Raw genomic sequence first — 18,499 nt, 5'->3', positions numbered from 1 at the left:
CTAGGAAGATGGACTTCGAGAATGTCAGTCTCTATTCCTTGGAATAGGATCAATGGCTACGACAAACAGCTCTCACTTAGGTAACACATGATGTGCTGTCATGGTACAAAACAAAATTGCTTTTTAACCTAAAAGTTAAGATATTCTGAAAGCTCTGGACTTGAAAAGTAATAATAGGTTTTCCATCTTGAAAGGCTGTGTAAGATTTACAAATGACGACTTAATCCATGCATGTTTCAGAAATGGAAAATGTCTGAAAGTTGTGTTAGCATAGGATTTGAATATTTATTACAGCATTATTCTGGTGACTTTTTGTCATTTCTTTGGACTTGAGAAATAAGTGTTTGAGGTCGTATCTATCCTAATACGACTTCAGAAGTTCTGGACTCTGAAAACTTTTACATTGCAGTCTTTCAGCATCTGTATTTAAATTACTATAGTGTTTTATTTTCTTGACTTTTCCGTAAAGTACACAGTGCTCAATGTAATTACTAGACATTTCTTAAAACAGCTCATTATTTAAGCAACTTGCAGGCATTGTAGTAGTCTGAATAAAGACAAAATAACCAAAGGGTTTAAACATATCAGAATCACTATCAATACAAACTTCCATTAATTTACGCACTTAACCTTCAGATTACTCCTATATCTGCAGGTTTATAGCGTTATTATTAATGACAGCTTCCCTTTAATTATCTAAAAATGATATATGTAATTCATTTCCTTTAAAATAGTTGCCAATGACTTCAAAAGAAACATAGATGATTTCTGCCAGGAACAATAACATTTTTGCACATTGCATTTAGAGTTCACCCACTTTCAACTGAATGAAACTTGGTTATAATACTAGGTACAACCCATGGGGAAGGATTGCACTTTGTATGAAAGTAGCCATTTTTTATAATTTCTAACATTTTCATAGGGGTTTTCCACTAATGGATAACCTTTTATTAATGGGTTTAGAGAGGTGAGAACAAAGAAATACCCACCTCCTCTACTGTTTCTTCAACTTTTAAGAAATCTGATGCTGCAGCCAATCAACAGCTGCTGATTAGCTACAGAACTAACAGAACTAATCCCAAATGAATATGGAGAAGCTGAGCTAGCAAAGGAGGTGAGCATCGCTTTGTTTATTTCACCTTCCAGGACCCAATAGTGAAAAATTTGTTCAGTTATAGGCAGCTACTTTAGGTATACAAAAAATATAACAAAACATGAATTCAGTTGTTTGAAAAAAGTAGTCAAATTCGTTACTAGTCAAGTGTTCATTATTTCTGAATATACTTGTACTTACAATAACATCGGCCTTGCTGCTTAAGCCCTTTCCATAATCGTCCGTTGCAATAACTTCAAACTTGAAATAAGACCTTCTCATGTTCTTGAAGAGCATTGCAGTCTTGATGACTCCAGAATAGAATTCGATAACAAAGCCTTCTTTCCCATCCTTGATCGTGGGCACGATCAGTTTATAACTATTGCTGCTATAGTTCCCAGTGTCTCTATCCGTAGTCTAAAATGATATTAGAAATTTCAACAGATGAAGTTTAATTATCCAACATGTAGAATGCAGCAAAAATGGAACTACATGTTAAGAACTCATCATGTTTTGAGGGCCTCTCCAATTTTGACTATATTAAGCCTTATTATCGCATACATAATACAGAACTTTATGGAACTTTCAAATATTCATTGTACTCTGACTGTTTAACTATCTTCAAAAATTTTCTCTTTTGCAAGTGATCATATATTTAGTTGATATCTAATGAAACTTTCAGATTGACTTTCAAAACAAGCTTGTGTGTAGAATACTGGTATTTCTCACAAATATATTATTTGTTTTCTGCATTGAAAGAAAAAAGGAATGGCGTTGGATGTTTGAATATTGTATTGAATGTATTTTCATGAAAAACTGAAGGGGAATCATGACACTTCCAGTTATTCTTTAATACTTTTACTCTTTTTTCAAAAAATCCACTAAAGGGAATCTGTCACCCCTGGACAATTTTTATCTATTTCTATGGGCCTACAGGTAATTGAATTAACCAGTCTTACCTGTATGCCTCATAGCTGTGGTGTAGACATTGAGAAATTGGTGCAGGTACAGAAGATCAATTTAAACATTGCCCATACAAGGGCGGGCAGCGTTCGTGTAACTGTGAGATCACCCAGCGCATGCACGGGGTTACAGCGCTGACCAGGTCAGTAAGATGCTGATGGGAGGAAGGTGATAGTATAATGAAGCGAGGAGGGAGAGATTTTTTCCAAGCACTGGAGGCCCCATAGCCTGGAAGAAATCATCATTAACATAAATTACTATAAAATAATTTCTCAATGTCTACACCACAGCTATGAGGCAGAGAGGTAAGACTGATTTAACCATTCAATTACCTGTATGCCCATAGTAATAGATAAAAATCATCCAGGGGGTGACAGATTTCCTTTAAAAAGATGGTATGATGGTATTTCTCAAGCAGTACATGCTAGGCAGTGATTCATCAAGCAGTGTTCTTTAGAACTCTGGCAAAAACGGTTTGTAATATTTTGTGACTTTTGGCATTTTTCTGCCAGTGTCAGGCCAACTCCACTAAGTTTTTGAACAGTGAGAAGATATCAGGTAAGATGAAGCTGATCTAAATGCTCATGACAAATTTTTGTCATTTATGTTATAAATTTTTTTCCGTGGTTGCCATTCATTTCTGGAATACAGAAGTTGAAAGTTGTGCCAAATTTATTAAGAAGTGCTTGCCTCTTCATGAATTTAGTGCATCTTACATCAAAATTCCATTCAATAAGACTGATTTTTTCACCAAATAATGACTAAGCATCAGAAATTTACTGCACTTGGTCCCAGTCTTTAACCCTGCATCATTGTAAATTAATGGGGATTAAAGCTCCTTCTTTCTAGCACATGCAGGTCACGTTTCTGCGTGCTAGTCACAGTTGATCTGGTGTGGGAAAAATTAAGTAAAACATAAAAACACATAAAAACTTCTGAAAAGAGTAAAAAAAAGTGATATATTTTTTTTTATAAATTTTATTACCGACACATAAAAAATAGACAAAAGACCTACACAGGTATCAACATGTTGGTAAGGACCTGAAGAAATAATTTAGTAGTTCATTTAGTGTGAAACAAGAACACAAAAACTATAATAAAAAAACAACTAAACCCCAACATTTTTATTTTTTGTGTGGCAAAGAGAAATAATTGATATATGTACAACTGCATCAATTTAAAAAAGTTTGTGCTGTAAGGATTAGAGTCATATGCAAAAAAGATTGGCAAGTCTTTAAAACTCATTGAGGCTTGGGCAATGAGGGTCCAAAGAAGAAGTTGAAGTGTCATGATTCATGTACATTATTTTTCCTGAAAATTGCTATTTGTCAACAATGGAAATTAAGCCCACAAATGTGTGAAGTGCAGTATATTCCATCGGAATGTGGTAAGTCCTATCAATTGTGTTCATAATGTGCTTTATTCTATTTTAGCACCTTTCTTGCACTTGCTTTGGGGTGAAAGCATAATAATTTTTTTGCCACAGTAAGAAAGGAGTATGCTGTCATTACCTTCAAAGAATACTGCATCTACATAGGGAGTGACAAACCAAAAAATGTTTTCAATAATTTAGTAGTACTAGCAGGATACTGGGGGATTATATTTCACAGTCTGTTTTGATTCAATCTGGATTGAAGTCTTGCTATTGTAACCACTAGGGGTACCACAGTTAAGTAGTGTAGTCAGTGGGAAGCCAGAGGAATTGCAGGTAGCATGGTCAGTGGGAAGTCTGAGGTCGTTCCGCGAGAAACAGTAGTAGAATGTAGATAAACAGAAGTTGAGAGAGCTGGACTAAAGGCTGGAAGCTCAATAATCTCACAAGGAAGGATGTGTAAAGCCAGGTATAAATAGGGTGTTCAGTCAGGAAATTACAGGGTGAAGCTAATCAGGAAGAAAAGGTTCTAGTTTATGGAATATACAGAGCTATCCAAAGAGCTGAATAGCTCAAAGGGAAGAGCTGTTCCTGACCTGCAGGAATTGCAAGGTTTGAGTCCTCACAGTTTTTTATTCAATACAAATGTTGCTAAAGCAAAGACCATGTGTGACTTTAAGTAGAAATCTCAGTGGTCTGGTTAATAAAGTAGCAACTGATCATTAAAACAAAGTGTAACTCATAATACTGCACATTTTAGAACAAGGTTAATGAAACGACAAAGCGGTTTATAACAGGTGTTACACGAGATACGTGACCACAGTTAGGCTTGTCTACACTGAAATGTCCATTGCTCTCTTATGGCCAGTGTAAAGATGCTTATTCAGTAGAGTAGAAGGAAAAATGATGGATCTGTTGGTGGTTATTGACATCTGTTGCCGTGCAAAATGATATCTGTTGCTTACTTCACAATTCTCCTTTCAACTTTTTAATGTTTCCGCTGATATTAAACTGAGTTGTGGTATACTGGTGAGTGTCATACTAGAAGTTTGGCTAATGTGATCTGTTCTAAACCTAATAATATCAAATTAATCATATCTGTCATTAATTCTATGATTTGATAGGTTAGAGACAAGTGGGTTAAAATCTGCGCTGCTGTTAGTCCAGAGATGAGCTGGAGACCGGAATAGTAGAAATGCAGTCAAAGAGTTTTGAAGTGACACACTTCTTCATTGTGATAAAACATAATTATCACTTTGAAACGTGTTAAAGAAGATGTGTGCTCATCTCTGGACTACAGGTAGTACCTACTCATCTCCAGTCTCACAAGATTCTCCAAATTGTGGATCTGCAGTGGCCTTTTTCTATACAAGGGTTGTGGCTTCACAACCACCCCAGTTGAGCACAACTGCCTTTTGTCTACCTGTTACTACCTGGGTAAGACCCTATTACACTTATTGTCATTCCCATTGTCTTTTGCTCATTAATTCTATTATAGTACTTACACAAATGAAAACCAAGACACTGGGGTGAAAGGTACCTTAAAATGAGTACCTGAAATGTTGTCCCGATCACTAAAGGTACATTTAGCAAATAGCCATAAGCCTCTTTGTTCTATAGACAGGGGTCCCACTAAATCTCTGTAGGAGAGGAGGAATCCAGCTCTCAGTGCCATGCAGTGTTCTTTCTTGCATTATGTTCTTTGGTCAGTGCTTAAAAATTATATTCCCTCTTTTGTAAATCATCTGTTAATCTACTGTGGAATATTTTGAGAATACCCGACACTTTTTTTAATTAGTGAGACCTATTTCCACTAGTCTTATTATCACTTTTATTAATTTGTTGTAATTTGGATAGCAAGTTCTGTCAGTTGTAACTGTTTTTTGTTAAATATACTGAGGTAATGAGTGTAAGAGTGTAAAAGATAGCATGCTACTTCCCCCCTATTAGGAGACCTCTGATACCCATTGTGGTCCCCAAGATAGTCACTATTTGAGCAGCAAATGAGATGAAATGAACAAAATCAGATATGGAACCAGTATAAGAATGTGGGAAAAGAACTGGATCATAGTCACATGCTTGATTGTGATTCCAAAACTGGAATATGGAACAATAATCAAAATCAGATCAAATTTGTAACCAAGGACAGGCTACTAGTAAAACGAAATACAAGGTAACTTATGGCAGTACACAGAACAAAAACTGACACAAAACTAGAGGTAACTGCACTGACACTCAAGCAATGAATGAGAGGACCAAGTAGCTTTAAATAATAGATCTTGATGAGCTAAATGGAAAGAACAAAGAATTAGATCAGAAACAATATGCTTTCAGGAAAAAATAACTCTTTGGTTGCATAGCAATAAGGCAATAGAACTGCAGCTAACAACTCTAAGAAGATTATAGCTCTAACCATTAAATTATTATTAGCAACTTAATTGTCCTCAGAAAAGGGACCAAAGGTGATATTTTCTTTGTAGTTGATAGATCAAAATTTCAAAGTGTTTGGATTATTAAAATAGTCAGGAAGATATTTTTTCCATCTACGTAGTGCAACAGCATTCCACCTATATCCTTTCATTATATAAGCATGACTACTGTCCATAATTTTATGCATTCCTGGATACTGACATGTATTTGAAATATGACAAACCACTTATTTAGTGTGGTATTAGTGTTTGTGCTCATTGTTATTAGAATGTGACTAAAACCTCCCAAACTCATAGGCATTGTTGTGAATCTTGTTGTCATTATTCAGCAATCCCACCATCATTCACAGTCTGAAAGGATCTTGTCAGACAGCACAATAACTGGACTGAAACGCCAATCCTGCCAATCTCTATTCAAATTAAGCTGTCTCATTTTAGTGATAAGTCTGTGGACCAGAAAGGAAACATACAGTATATGCTCATACATGACAGGGGCCTAATGTAGAAAGCAAGTACAATCAATGTACAAAGGTCCAGACAGGTAAAAATGAGAGAATTATGAAAATTGACCACCATGTATTTAGAAAAAAACTGCTCTTTATCTGCTGAAGTTCATTGAGATAATACTGTATATTATACATTAGAACAGTGTTCCCCAACTCTGCTCTTCAAGAGCAACCAACAGGTCATGTTTTCAGGATTTCCTTAGTATTGCACAAGTGATAATTGCATTACCTAGACAGGCAAGCATTCAATAACTAAGGAAATCCTCAAAACATGACCTGTTGGTGGCTCTTGAGGACCGGAGTTGGGGAACACTGCATTAGAATGAAAGATAAATAAAAATTGAATAAAGAACACAGAAAAAGCATGCACAAAACAACTTGAGTACAGCCACCAATTGTACAGTATGTATGCCTATTTTCTAACATAAATGTATTTTAAAACCCGGAGTTTATGGTAAAATCTATGAAATGTGCAACACTGGAGTCATTTAAAAATAATTCAAAAACCTTTCTAGATACTTGCTTTCCCACTTATGACAGCTTTATTCAAAATGACATTTACTTAAATTACTATAAGGCAAGGGTCACGCTTGCAACTGCAATGCGAGAAACTCACATGAGTCTCTGGCCTCAATACCTGGCACTGCCACCGGGACTCGGGACCAGAGCGTTCAGCTGCATAGAAATACTTGCATCCACACACTCCGGCCCCGAGTACTGGCGGCAGTGTTGGGTATTGAGGCGAGAGACTTGCGTGGGTTTCTCGCATTGCAGTTGCAAGTGTGACCCTGGCCTTATGCTATATCTGCCTGCAACATATTAATACATTTTAAAACAATGTCTATTGAAAGTCACCAGGAATCTTGCTTTGGTTGCACAGCTGTGCTATGTATGGGGGGATGGATTTTCAATTGTGGCTTCAAGAAACATTCAATAATCTGATGACGTTTTCACAAGAATCAAAGTCCTGTTTCACCATCAACCAATATATATATATATATATATATATATATATATATATATATATATATATATATATATGTAAAGATGTCCCCAATTCTAAAATACTAGTTCACTGCCAAATCCAATTAGAGTAATAAAATTAAAATATAAGTTTTAATAAATATGTTTTAAAATATCCAAACAATTAAACTCTTAACGACATGTGTACTTGTATGGCACATGTCGTTTCTCCACCTTTGATGTGGGATCCGGCACTGAGCCCACATATCTTCTGGCACATGTTAGCTGACTTCATCAGCTGACATGTGCACATAACATCCTTGTGTGGAATTGCGATCCATCACCCACGGCTGATAACATGTTAAAGGGAACCTGTCACCCCCCCAGTCGTTTCAAACTAAAAGAGCCACCTTGTGCAGCAGTAATGCTGCATTCTGACAAGGTGGCTCTTTTAGTTCTGGGTGCTGTAACTTGAGAAATAATCAGTTTTATAATTTGTCTGAAGTACCTGGTCCTCAGTCAAGTGGTCCGGCATTTCCCCCCTGCTTCAGACAGCACACTGCTGTCACTCACATCTTCTTGGTGCCGGACGCCGCCTCCTCCTCACCGCTGTTTTCAAAAGTAGCCGGCGCCTGCGCTCTTTTCCCCTGCCTGGTGCAGGCGCAGTGAGCGCTGGCCGTCTTTCCTCATATGCAGTCCAGCTGACTGCGCCTGCGCGGCCGCCCTGCCTTTGATTTCCAGCCCCGCAATGTGAATAAATCATAAGTCACTAAAAGAGCCACCTTGTCAGAATGCAGCATTACTGCTGCACAAGGTGGCTCTTTTAGTTTGAAACGACTGGGGGGGTGACAGGTTCCCTTTAAATGCCGCTCTCAATCTCTGACAGAGGCATTTAACATGCTCGGGCCAGAAGCGCATCACAAACCCAGCCCATCGGCGCCCATGTAACATAACCCTGGATCACCGACATCCAGGAGACCCCTGTGGTGGCCATAGCTGGATAGCTATGATATATGATAGCCACATACAGTATCTATATATATTAAAAGTTAAATTGTAATTATATTACTCCAACTGTATTTGAAAGTGAATACGAATCAAAATCCTGTCCATATATGGCCTCCAGAACATAATTTACGAGGATAAGCTTTAATTCATAAAACATTTCCATCACATTACAAATCAAAAACGTTGGTTTACCAAGGTAATAATGTATTCCCTACCAATATGATTGGAGATAGCAACTGCATTGCTGGGGGTCTGACTGATGGGACTCCTACTGATTCCGAGAACAGAGCTATGTCTATGTGGATTGGAAGTCAAGCATGCATACCTCTTTCCCATTTATTCTCTAGAAGCTAATGGAGACAACAATACTTTACTTCTACTCTGTTCAGAAGGATCGGTGAGGATCCCAGCTATCAGCCTCCCAGCAATCAATATGTTACCCTTTATGTTATTGATAGGGAATATCTTTTTAACTTGGAACATCCCATTAAAAAATGTTATTCAAAGGACTCTTTCTATTACAATCTGGATCAGCTTTTCGATGGTTTAAGGAATTCTTTCTCATGGGCTTCATTAGTGAAGAAAACTGATAACTGTGCAAAAATGCAAGTCACAGATCAACCAGTTTTTGTCCAGAAACAATTAAAACCCAGAAGGATATAAATTTGTATAAGTTTTTTTTTTGCGTTAGCCAATAGAGTACTCAATAATATTTCAGACCAGCTTTGTCTATAACCTCCAGTGGCAGTGAAATCCTTTGTCTGGGTCTGAGGCCATATATATTATAGATGTAAATCCTTTAAAAAAAACAAAAGTTCATATAAATTTTGTCTTTTTTGAGTGATGTTTGCTCTGCTTATTTGCAGAACAAATGGCACTTTATAATTGTCTTCCAATTTACAAAAAGACTGCACTGTGGTTCCAGAGCAGATGGAAAAGTTCATGACGGTTAGTGGTGCAGACTTCTAAATATGTATAAACAGCTCTGGATTCATTTGCTAAAGCACAAGAGAACACTAAGCATAGCAAATAAATGCTTTAACAAATGTAATTTTATTGGAAAACATTTGCTAGGTCACAGGAGTCTATTAAAATGGAAGGAAATAGATTTTTTTTCCTATTTTATTGTGGCTATTACATGCAACCCCTATATTCAAAAAAAGAAATATTAAGCTAAGACGTAGTTTGGTAATTTATTTCTGCAGAATAAAAGGTTTTATTTTGCAGATGCTAAATGGAAAACATTAGCTTTGCAATAGATAACTGGAGCTTCTGCATATTTATAATGAAATAAACCATAACAATATGCTAAATACATAGTAATAACAGTGAAATGATGTGCGTTGAGGATGAACGGTCAAATGGTAAAGCATTAATTTTGGTAACAGGAAACAGCAGACTTTTTTGTCGAAAATATTTAAATATTCATATTTTCATTGGAAAAAATGAAGAAATCAACAGATGAGTACAAATCGTCAGTCTTTATAATTAAAGAGCAACAATAGTCTGGGCATCGGAACGTGCACCAGCAGTCCCACATTTGATGCCCAAGCTTATAGACAACTCATTGTATTGCAAAACCTTTTTTCCTGATGAAGAGGTCCTGTGTATGACTTCAAAATGCGTTGACCTGAAAACTGTCCAAACCTTTTGAAAATATCATCAACTATCTGAATATATTCATCAGCAGCGCATCCACTGATACTTCACCCGGATCCTGTACCATTTACAGACTATGACAGCTAATCATGTAGACAGCCGTGAGCCACATATCACAGGCTGACAAACCACATGTTGGGGACCCTTGCCGAATTTGATGAAACGACATTTACTAGCCTTGATTGAATCGGATTAAATATCTGGCAGTATTATCTGAACACCTTGCAACAATGTTATTTGAGCATTGATACAATATTGGTAGGCCAATAAAATAAGTGATACGATCATGTGATGTGGATTAGTTTGGGCATTTTATGGACACCATAGGATGGCATTTACCATACGTCAAAGAATGGCCCCACTTGGAGATCCAGCAATATCTGCTACTGGGAACCACTTCAACCTAAATTTGTTGGCATAGCTTACCCGCTTCAGAGTTTGCAAAAACTATTTAATAAATTGATCAAAACATTATTCCATCTATACCATCATCTTTTGTGAAATATAATTAAAACAAAAGTAATAAGCATGTAAGACAGCAGTGAGATGCACCAATATGCTATTTTAGAAATAGGATACAAATTATGAAATTTCATAAGGAGGTATCTACTTACTCTTAAAGAGAATCTGTCAGTAAGATTTTGCTATGTAATCTGAGGACAACATGAGGTAGGGGCTGATACACTGATTTCAGTGATGTCTCACTTATTAGGCTGTGAGCTGTTGTTTTTATCAGCAGGAAATTACAACTTCGCAGTCTAGGTCTCCAGTCATTGCTAGATCCAACCCCACCCTCACCACTGATTGACAACTTACTGTCACTATACAATGTACATACAGAGACTGGTGTAGGCAGGGTTAGCTATCTGAGTCCTGCTAGATGCTTTATCTAAAAACTCAAAATGCATCACAACCGTTGCACCCAGTACACTAAATAATACATAATTGGAATAAGGGTCTCTCTTCCAACATTATGATGCCCTCAGATGGAGTAGCAAAAATTCCCTTTAAAGAATACAGCTCTGGAATAAAATGCAGCCAATATGTAAATCGGCCTGTGTCACAATAAATTTGCTGCATTTTGCATGTCTGTGCACATGTGAACCTACACCAACTTTGAACTTCAGAGATTTGCTGAATAATTTACTGCAATTTCGCCTTTAAGCTATAGCTAAACTTGGCAGGGGTTGTGGAGGTCTTGCCCTTACACTTACGTCCAGCCATCTTAAGAAAAAGGGTGAGAGAAAGTGCAAAAAAAGGTTGCAATTTGTTTTTTTTTGCAAAATACACAGAATTGTGATTTTTTTTTTTCAGATAGAAAACTCATTGCCAGTCACATAATACATTTCCACCATACTATTTTTGCTTTTCTCGCTTTGTATACAGAACATAAATAGCAGTAACTTACATTTACACCTCAACCTATTTATTGCTCATGCTACACTTGGGGACTTCCAGTAAATTATGTCAGGACGACAGATAGTAGGTTCTTCTCTTCCGATGATGGCTATCCTATTTCTTTAATACATCCCACCAGCGATAGTGCTTAATCTACTGGAAGGTGCAATCAGAGAGATGTCATATCCTGATACCAGAGAATATTCCATGGATACAACTTGGTGAGATTGTACTATTTTATTATCATCTACAATGTTACTTTGTATCATTTGCTTTTCATTTGCAGAAATTGTATTGCAGCTTTATATTGGAGAAAAACTGTTCCAAAATTATTTTCTTTAAGTGTTTGTCTGGTCTCACATATTTTTCATTCATTTCTGTGACACCAAGCTTCAAAAACAATCAAAACATTTTTGCACCCTAAAAAACAGAGCAAATTCTAGCATAAACACTTGACATTAAGGCTAGAGAGGAGCTAACCCGAACTGTAAAATTCGGAGTTTGTACCTGACATCTAGTATCCGGTGCTGAACTCTGAACACAAACTTCACCCTGAAGTCCGTTTTAGTGGTCAGAGTCCGTATGGAGAGAGAGACTCTACTTCCTTAGACAGTCCTTTAGCTCTTATTATGACTATTTTTCAGCACCAAAGTTTGAGAGCCCATTGACTTCTATGCTGTTCGGGTTCATGTTCAAGTTCGGTTAGGGTTCTGGTACCCAAACATCCGATCATCCAAGGGTCCACTCATCCTTAACTAAGATCAAATAAGTAGACATTATGGGGCTGATTCATAATACACGTTGTGTCAGAAGCATGGCATAAAACTATTTGAAATGTTACAATATTTTGCACAACAGTTGAGCAAACATGTAGAACTTTTGGAATTTTTTTTACTCCATGTCTGCCAGTATTCTGAAAAGTTGGAGGAGCTTATTAGAAGGGGAGAAATCGAGAGCAGAACTACAAATGCATCGTAATTTATGACAGAAATGTATCCCAGTTTATGACTCAAGTACACTTTTAATGAAGATGTACAGCAGCTGTAAGATGCACCAAATTTATTAAGAGACATACAAGCGCATGAATTTGGTGCATCTTACCTAGCGCACACTGGATTAGAACAGGAATATAAAAGATCAGTCTTGATTAAATCTTCCCCTATATTTTATTTTTGGGAAAATTATGCCAACAATTTAAAATAAATATAAAAGAGATAATAAAAAGAGTGAGAAAACTCATAAAAAAGTACAAATTCTATGGTGGCGTTGCCTACAAGCTAGAGTTGTAATTATGGTAGGCTTTTAATATACGAGACAATTCACTGTAATATATTACACTTCAATACACCTAATCACTTCTCTTGACAGGTTGCATAACCCTCATTTAATTACATTTACATCCCCCTCTTAAGGTACTGTAAGTCATTAAAGGTTCGTGTTAAAGTCTTTAAAATAATATAAAATAAACACTCAGAGGGCTCTTTACTCGAGTGACAAGAGACATGAGTGCCTTTAGGCTTTCAGTCTTAAAACACTTAAGGCTCTTTTTCAGAATGCATTAAATCAATATAAATTGACATCAATAGTACAAAAGAGATTCTCTTTTACTTGGGAGTAGCAGAAAATATATGCAAATTATCTCTACTGCAAAAGGAAGAAAAATGGCTTCGTATTAACAACTATTGGAGGTGATATGATATAAGTCAATGTCTGACCCTTTACTAAGCCTTAGTAAATAACTTGGAATATTTAGCCAAACCAAAATAATCTCTCTGCAGCTGTTTGTTTCAGGTTTCTTGCCCATTGTCAGCACAAAACAGGGTGCTAGTTCGGACAATGACATTTAGGGTATGTGCACACGTCAGGATTTCTTGCAGAAATTTCCTGAAGAAAACCGGAAATTTTCTGCAAGAAATCCGCATTTCGCATTTTTCGCATTTTTTTTGCGCTTTTTTCCTGTTTTTTTCGCATTTTTTTTAGCATTTTGCAAGCGTAATTAGCTTGCAGAATGCTAAAAACTGATTGACAGGTTGGTCACACTTGTCAAACATAGTGTTTGACAAGTGTGACCAACTTTTTACTATAGATGCTGCCTATGCAGCATCAATAGTAAAAGATAGAATGTTTAAAAATAATAAAAAAAATTAAAAAAATGGTTATACTCACCTGCAGACAGCCGATCTCCTCAGCGGCTTCCGTTCCAATAGATGGTGTGTGTGTGTGTGGAGGACCTTCGATGACGTCGCGGTCATGTGACCGCGACGTCATCACAGGTCCTTCACACACACCAGCTATAGGAACGGAAGCGGCAGCATGCACCGCTGAGAGGCGGGAAGACTCCGGGGGCATCGAAGGTGAGTATATGACTATTATTTATTTTAATTCTTTTTTTTTTAACAATTATATGGTGCCCAGTCCGTGGAGGAGAGTCTCCTCTCCTCCACCCTGGGTACCAACCGCACATGATCTGCTTACTTCCCGCATGGTGGGCATAGCCACATGCGGAAAGTAAGCAGATCAATGCTTTCCTAGGTGTGCAGAATCCCCGCAATTCTGCAAATTTAATGAACATGTTGCTTTTTTTTCCGCGATGCGATTTTTTCGCGGAAAAAAATGCTACATTTGCACAAGAAATGCGGAAAACACTTAAAATAATGGGAGGCATATGTAAGCATTTTTTTCACGTTTTTTCGCGTTTTTATCACGTTTTTATAGCGAAAAAACACAAAAAAACCACGAAAAATACTGAACGTGTGCACATGGCCTTAAGATAGCTACCACTAATAGATGAGATTATAAGCCAGCTCTCCTTTTGATGGAGGAGAGTTAGTTTGAATATCTTTTTCTAGTTAAAATTGCTTAGACAATAAGTTTTGCTATTTGAGAAACATTATCCCCCCACATACTCAAAGTCTTTTCTATTTAGAATTCAATTCATGCACTAATGGGTACACACTTTTAAAAAGGCAGCTGTATTTACATCTAGAGAAGGACTAATTTGCATGCTTTTCTCCCAGGCAACAGTTTTAAGACTAATGTGACATGCTGGTGATATTCACATAAAGAGATGGTAGTTCTCATAACCTGCACTAAAATGTGGGCTTCTTTTATGGTATTTGGAATTGTGCTTCCTGATATCAAGTAAACATGTTAAATTTGTTTCAGCTGATTATTACCGTAATTTAATTGCTTAAGAGTTGCGTAAAAGTATTTAGTGTTTTTTTTACTATTTGATACTCCCTTACAGTTCAGCAAAATGGCGTCCAGCTGGCCACTGTTCTACTAAATCTGCGCAGAAGTGATTTACAAAAAAATCTTCATTTCAAAGAATGTGGAAATTTTATAATATTCAGGTAGCATTCAATTTCTCTTGAATTTATATGATCATTCCTACTGTTTTTACTGTCTTCTCTTCTTGCATACATACAGCTTCAGTACTGTCTTTGATTATGGACCACTATCAACAAATTTATGGCTAGTTGTTCTGGTTCATAAAACCCAATCATTGTATTTCAGCAGCACACAACATGTCTTCCCAAGAAATTAGGTGGCCAAATGTTGAGTTGGGTGTTGGGAATCTTACAGAGAATACAGAAGCCATTTCAACATGTTTGTCTTGCCATCTCACATACACACTGGTTCAGCACTGCCTTAATTAAACCTTGATTTTCATCTGACTGGTTTATTGATTCAAGTGATAGCTAGAAAAAAGCACTATTGCTGGATCTAAGTGAACCCAACTTAGACCTTGAAAATAGTCACTATAACGTGGTTATTTTCCTTTCATAGCCCCTATTTAAACCAATTTTAAAAAATGAATGCTCCCTATGGCATTTACTGACCCTTGGAGTGACAAACCATAACAATCTAAAAATAAAAGTAAAAAAACTAAGTTAAACTAAATAATAAGGCACATTTACTTGCCCATTTTATTCAAGCAAGTGAGCCCTGAATCAATGACCATAAATTAGACAACTATTTCAAAATAAAAGACAGACAATAACAAAAAATTGATTAAACATTATTTTATGATCACAATTATTAGCAAAAAAATCAAGTACGATCTAAAATAAGTTGTTTTTCATCAGTTTGTTTTACTTTAGGACAATCAATTCAAATTAATGAAAATTGAAGTGAATAGAAGTAATGTAAAAAGAATCACTTTGATATCTCGACAAATAAAAAAGTGTTAACCAATAGACTGGTCCTGAAAGTCGATACATGAATCAGTTAAAGCCAAGAAAGAGGTTTATGAGATCAGAACAAACAACATTTTTCAAGAAAAAAATACTTTTATTGATATTGGCTCTGCTCTTTTCAAATAAAGTTGACATGTCACCAGATCAAAGGCAAGTTAATTCTCTTATTTTATTCCTGCTGCACACCAGAGTATTCTATGTTTTTTTTTAATACAACTTTTTATATGGCTCCAGAGTTATAGGCCATTTTATTTATTGCTAATTTTGATGGCGTTTACCTAGAAATTTTTCTCATAGGGTAATGATGCTGATCAACCTAAAGACACAACCCCAGAGAATCCTGTGAGATATGCCCTCTTGATAAAAAAGAAGCATTAAATAAAAAGTCCCAAATCATTGGAACCATATGGTTTATTTAAATAGGAAAAAAAAAGAAAAAACAAATTGTTAGGTGTCAAGTTCCTGCCGCTGCACAGGGGAATCTCAAACCATCTCCGCTGCGGTCTCCCATTCTCCTTCAGCTGCAGTGGAGCCTGCTCAGCAGAGATGTCAATCCCAGCATCTGGCTCAAGCTGATACTGTGCGGCTGGTTACTGCTGTCTTTCCAGGCTCAGCCATTGTAACCAGTACTGATCAGCGGCGAGCAGCCGTTCCTGGGAGTAAGTCCTGCTTTTCTTCTTCTGAGCATGCCCAAGGGATGACCTCTCATTGGACGTCGGGGGTCACATACTCAGGTCCTGTAGCAGCTCCTACTGGACCACTAGGCAGGTCCTGGAGAGCTTCCGCCATAAAAGGTTTGCATGGCCGCACGGCCATGCGCTAGTATAAACTTATTATTGTGTCTGTGTGGATGTATGCCTGTCGATGGATGAAAGCTTCGAATCATTCCCATCCCTAGTGCTGTTGACTGTTCGCGAATGGTGTAAGCTACCTTGTGCCTGACAGTGCTATCTCACACAGCTAGCACGCGATACAGCGTCTGATAGCAGTGACCGCCAGTACAGCGCTCAGCGCTTATAGAGCGCTTTCCTGACCAAAGTCTGGGTGGTTAGTGGCGTCTATCAGAGCAGCACTGCACGCACACTTGTGCAGAAAATTATTATTTCTGTTAATCTCTGACACCCCAGTAGTGGTGTCGAGCGCAAGAGGTCTAGAGGAACTTTTTCCCTGAGCCCTGGGACAGAGTTGTGTGACTCTTTGCTGGTGCTCTTTGTGTGGTACCGCGGCCCTGTGACGCAACGGGGTTCACTTCCTTCATACCAGGTGAAACTAACCCGTGTGTGTATCCACATTAAACCGCCATATAGTCTGTCATTACTCAGCAGCATGTTCCATCTCTGCACAGTGGTCCCCGGGCTGCGAACACACCCTATACCATCCTTATAATTATTTGGTGCATTCTGCTAGCCCTAAACTTATACTAGTGCCAGGGTCTGGCTAGTAATGGTGGATGAACAGCAACTGCAGCGGTACATCCAGCAGCTGGAGGGCAGGTTGGCGGCTCTCGAGCGCACAACCTCGGCTGTGGATGTTACCGCCGTAGCTGTTCAGGCTGCTAGCGTGGCTGCAGGTAGTTTGTCCACTGCCACCCCTGTTCCAACCTTATCCCGCATCCCACTGCTAGATAAGTACTCTGGCGATAGAAAGTCATGCAGGGGTTTCGTGAACCAGTGTGCGATACATCTTGAGCTTCTGGCTGCACGTTTCCCCTCAGAGCGGGCTAAAGTGGGATTCATAATATCTCTCTTGTCGGACAGGGTGTTAGAGTGGGCTACACCGCTGTGGGAACATGACAATCATGTGGTGCAGAGTGCTTTGTGGTTCCTGAGCACTCTGAAACAGGTCAAGTCACCCATGATACGACGCTCCAAATGCTGGCACTGGCACATGGCTCATCCTTGGTCAGCCATTTTCCCATCCACTTCCAGACTTTAGCATCTGAGCTGGAGTGGCCGGATAAAGCCCTCATCCCTGTATTTAGGAGGGGGCTTGCTGACCATGTGAATGACGCTTTGGCCACTAGGGAGATTCCCGCCACACTGGAGGAGTTAATAGCTGTATCAACTCGCATCAACCTTCATTTTAATGAGCGAAGGTTGGAGCGAGCTCAGTGTAGGCAGAGGTTTCGGCTGGCTCCTACCTTCGCCATACCTCTGGAATCTTTGGTCCAGGCATCCGAGCCACATGAGCCCATGGAGGTGTCACAAGTGGGATCTAAGTCTCGGATCGCTCGTGCACTCAAGGTCTGTCATGTCTGCCAGCGGTCAGGACATCTTGCCTCCAGATGTTCCCAGCGGTCGGGAAAACGTCAGCGTCTAGTGGATGTAGGAGGAGGTCCACTAGACACGGTGACGTTTTCCTCCAAACTGTCCTTCAAAGGGACAATCACCTTTGGCCCGTCCACTCTTACAGTCAAGCTGTGTGTGGATTCTGGGGCAGAGGGGAATTTTATGTCCTCTGCCATTGCCCAACACCACGCAATACCCCTGGTGATGCTCGCCAAGCTGTTGACTGTACGAGTGGTGAATGGGTCGACTCTGCCCTCACAAATAACACACTAGACCATCCCATTTACTTTATCCATGTCTCCATCCCATCGGAAGATTATCTCCCTGCTAGTCATTCCCGAGGCAATTGATGAGGTTCTGTTAGCGATACCATGGCTACGCTACCACTCTCCTCATATAGAGTGGTCCTCTGAGAGAATTCTGGGATGGAGTGAATCTTGTGAGGGTAGATGTCTGAGGGAGTGCGTTCAGGTTGCGACTACTGAAGTATCCGCAGATCTTTCTTCTCTCCCCAAACACTATTGGCTAGTGTTGAGCGATACCGTCCGATACTTGAAAGTATCAGTATCGGAAAGTATCGGCCGATACCGGCAAAGTATCGGATCTAATCCGATACCGATA

The 18,499-nt window shown here is 38.5% G+C and overlaps 1 protein-coding gene across 2 annotated transcripts in view; it reads right to left on the bottom strand.

The window, feature by feature from the left end:
* Positions 1–18,499, bottom strand: part of PCDH15 (protocadherin related 15) — a 2,374,726-nt gene that overhangs the window by 268,263 nt on the left and 2,087,964 nt on the right. For both annotated transcript variants that reach the window (XM_077258870.1, XM_077258871.1), the window contains one exon: positions 1,295–1,510. In XM_077258870.1, the coding sequence (XP_077114985.1) occupies positions 1,295–1,510 (216 nt within the window). The remainder of the gene's footprint in view (positions 1–1,294; positions 1,511–18,499) is intronic.

The sequence above is a fragment of the Ranitomeya variabilis genome, chromosome 4 (genome assembly GCF_051348905.1).
Source record: "Ranitomeya variabilis isolate aRanVar5 chromosome 4, aRanVar5.hap1, whole genome shotgun sequence".
NCBI classification, from domain to species: domain Eukaryota; kingdom Metazoa; phylum Chordata; class Amphibia; order Anura; family Dendrobatidae; genus Ranitomeya; species Ranitomeya variabilis.
The sequence above is the reverse complement of the archived record's forward strand: the minus strand, read 5'-3'. Positions and strand labels throughout refer to the sequence as shown.